This window comes from Drosophila eugracilis, unplaced genomic scaffold (genome assembly GCF_018153835.1).
Source record: "Drosophila eugracilis isolate 14026-0451.02 unplaced genomic scaffold, ASM1815383v1 contig_440, whole genome shotgun sequence".
NCBI classification, from domain to species: Eukaryota; Metazoa; Arthropoda; class Insecta; order Diptera; family Drosophilidae; genus Drosophila; species Drosophila eugracilis.
Genome location: NW_024573306.1, coordinates 274,669 through 277,656, shown reverse-complemented (window position 1 = coordinate 277,656; position 2,988 = coordinate 274,669). Strand labels below are relative to the sequence as shown.

Here is a 2,988-nt window from a genome sequence, read left to right as displayed (position 1 = left end):
TCATTGAGAGCGAAGTTTTAGCACATGACTAGGTTGAATTTCTTTCGGAATTTCCCATTCTTTTCCTGATTTTTGTTTTTTTTTCGATACCCTGAGTGCTGTCATTTAAACAGATTAATGTGCCGCCATCAGTGGCATGCCATGTTGTGCGTCTCGTCTCGTTTCGTCGATGCTATTATGCATTTGATTGGCATTTGTTTGTGCACAGCAATCAAGCCATTTTCCGAACTCAACTGAACTTCACCCGCCCATTCACCATCCTCCTACTCCTGGCCAACACAAAGGCCTGTCAAAACTGACAGATGCCGACAGTGCAATTAATGCTATTCCAGTTGCCCGGCTTGGGTCAACAGGTAACACAGGTAGAGATGCAAATGTAGATCGTTTTAATTAGCCGTAAGTCGATAGCCGCAAAAAAGGGCCCCGTTACTGACGGCTCTTTGATGTGCAGAACACTAACCATCTGGCCATCTGCTCATCATCTGGTGGCTTCCCACTTTCGCTGACATAGTCCAGCCGCATCAGTAGCCGGAGTACGTCAGCATCAGAGGAGGGATGGGCATTAAAAGCCCGCGGAATGGGTGGCAGTCACAATCTTGGCGACACTGTCGGTGCCATGTCAAGGGGCCATTTGATATGCCACTGACAGTTAGCACATTTGGCGCATTTTTTCTACCCTGGTCTTCTTCTCCTTTTTTTTTTGTTTTTATTTTTGCTTTTTATATAGCCCTGACAGTGAGCAAAGTGCCGATCCACCGGTGACAGCTTACAACATTTGAGTGTCTATTTTTGGGCGGCATTTAGTCAAAATCCGTTTGATCAAAGGTAAGAACACTTAAACACTTGAGATGTTTGCTGGCTGCACTTAGAGATAAAGTGGTTACAAAGTAAAAAGGTCGAAAAAACTGAAAAATTAAGTTAAATTTACTAAATTACAGCTTTTATATATCATCAAACTGCTATTAAATATTAAAAACAGATCTTTGCTGTTTTACTTTTATTTTGATGAGCTATTTATTTATTTCTTAGTAAAAGCAATTATTTTTTAGAATAGTAGTGTAGGCGTTATTAAAAAAGTATAGAATTTAAATGAAGAAATTAATAAATAAATTGAATATTATCTTGCTTGTGTTGAAATAAATATTAACCTTTAAAATTGTGGGAACTAAGAGAGATACATTTTGAACCAAAAAATATGCTTTATTAAATGAAATATTATTTTTGCTAAGTGTGCGATGCGATCTCTATTTGCTCTTAGTCTAAACATACGCGTACAAACTTATCGACTAAGTACGTAGGGATATATCCAGTAATCCTATAATCAATCGCCGCAGCGCGATTCGCAGCTATCCTGTGAGCAGAAACGATTGCGATTGCCATTGCAGCCTTTGTAGTTGAAGGGCTTGCAGTGGCCCTTGTCGAAATACCAACGAGTTACGGCCTTGGTCTTATCCTTGCTGCTGCAAAAGTTTCCCTCATTCCGGCCCACATAGCAGTTGACATTGTCTGAAAACAAAAAAACAAAAAGGCAGATTCATTGGTTAATCGCCACCTGGAAATGCTCCACATCCACGTTTCGGTTGGCCAACTCGACTGGCCTCATTAAGTGCAATTACGTTTGTTTGTTTATACGGGCTTCGAGGCAGACGACAGAATATTTCATAATTCCCTGGCCACGTTGTAGTCATATGCGGAAAAATAGAACAATTTCGCAGACAAAATTGACTTTGCCCGGCCAAAAAGACAAAAAAAAAAAAAAAGAAAAGCGTGTGGACAAAACTTGGCAAGAACCGAAATATATTATTCTTCAGGCAAAGTGCTGTAATTGCTATTTACCTTTGCCATAAATAATAGCTCAATGCACTTTGTAATTTAATTATTATTAAGTGAAAGCTATTGGCTTAAGGAAAGTTAACACCTTAAAGAAAATGATTGGTTTTTATGGAAAGTTGATAAACTGGAATTTAAAATTGATTTTAATGCTGCAGTTAAAATAATAATATCAATATTGAAAGTCATTTTAGTCTACTTTAAGCCTTTTGTAACTTATAATTTGATTTCTTAAGTTAATTAATATTTAAATCACTTCGCAAGTGTAAATAATTACGTGATTTTAAGCTAATTTTTAATCAAGAATTGCCTTTAAATAATAATTTGAGAATTTTTAACAAGTTTTCAAGCTTTTCAAGTTTTCTAACTTTAGTTTCTAACCCCGGGACTTGTAGTTCTTCATGAAAAATGCCACATTTGTCTTTTAAAATTCCGAGAACGAGAAATGTCCTTGGCTTTTCATAAATTCTGTGTCAATCAATCAAATCAATTTTTCTTTTTCTTTTTATCTAAAAAATGTACTGCGGCATTCCTAGACACTTACTCAGCTCTTTGCATGACACCACTGCCCCATTGGCCGAACTGCCGCCTCCAAAGGCCTCGATTTGCGCGGTCTGTGTCAATAGGATGATGGACAGGAGGCCGACGAGTGTCGCACAGAGGAACGTCAGATTGATTTTCAATTTCATGTTTTTCGCGCGGCCAACAAAAGCGGAATGGCTAAATGGGTAATGAAGCACCACCGGCGGCAGCTGTTCAGCAGTTCGTGGTACTCGCACCAGATGCGAACGGAGAATGCCGGATCGGAGAGTCGGAATATCGGAAGAAAAACCGCTGAAAAACTGAAAACTGAGAAATTGCGCTGCTGTTCTAATTTTTCGGTTTTTGGTATTTTTAAGTAATCTGCGCTACTTTCGGTCAGAAAAACGTACCAGCCGACTATAACGAATCCAAACGAAACGAATACGAACTGTGGCGCATTTTCGGTTTCTCAGTTTATATACGAAATGCCGGAAATTGTTGCTATTCCTAACTCGAATGCGAACAATTCGTTCCCCTTTCGAAAATTTTCCGAAAATCTTTCGAGCATTGCCAGCCTGACAATACGCATATCCATTCAACCATTCAACCATCCATCCATCCATCCATTTATCCATT

General features: G+C 38.8%; 1 protein-coding gene across 1 annotated transcript; it reads right to left on the bottom strand.

The window, feature by feature from the left end:
* Positions 1–1,175: 1,175 nt before the first annotated feature.
* LOC108117053 (BPTI/Kunitz domain-containing protein 5) lies at positions 1,176–2,665 on the bottom strand. Its single transcript, XM_017229225.2, has 2 exons — positions 2,375–2,665; positions 1,176–1,506 (listed from the first exon to the last, which is right to left on the bottom strand). The coding sequence occupies exons 1-2, from the start codon at positions 2,517–2,519 to the stop codon at positions 1,322–1,324; spliced, it is 330 nt and encodes a 109-aa protein (XP_017084714.2). The 5' UTR covers positions 2,520–2,665; the 3' UTR covers positions 1,176–1,321.
* Between the last annotated feature and the right edge of the window lie 323 nt (positions 2,666–2,988).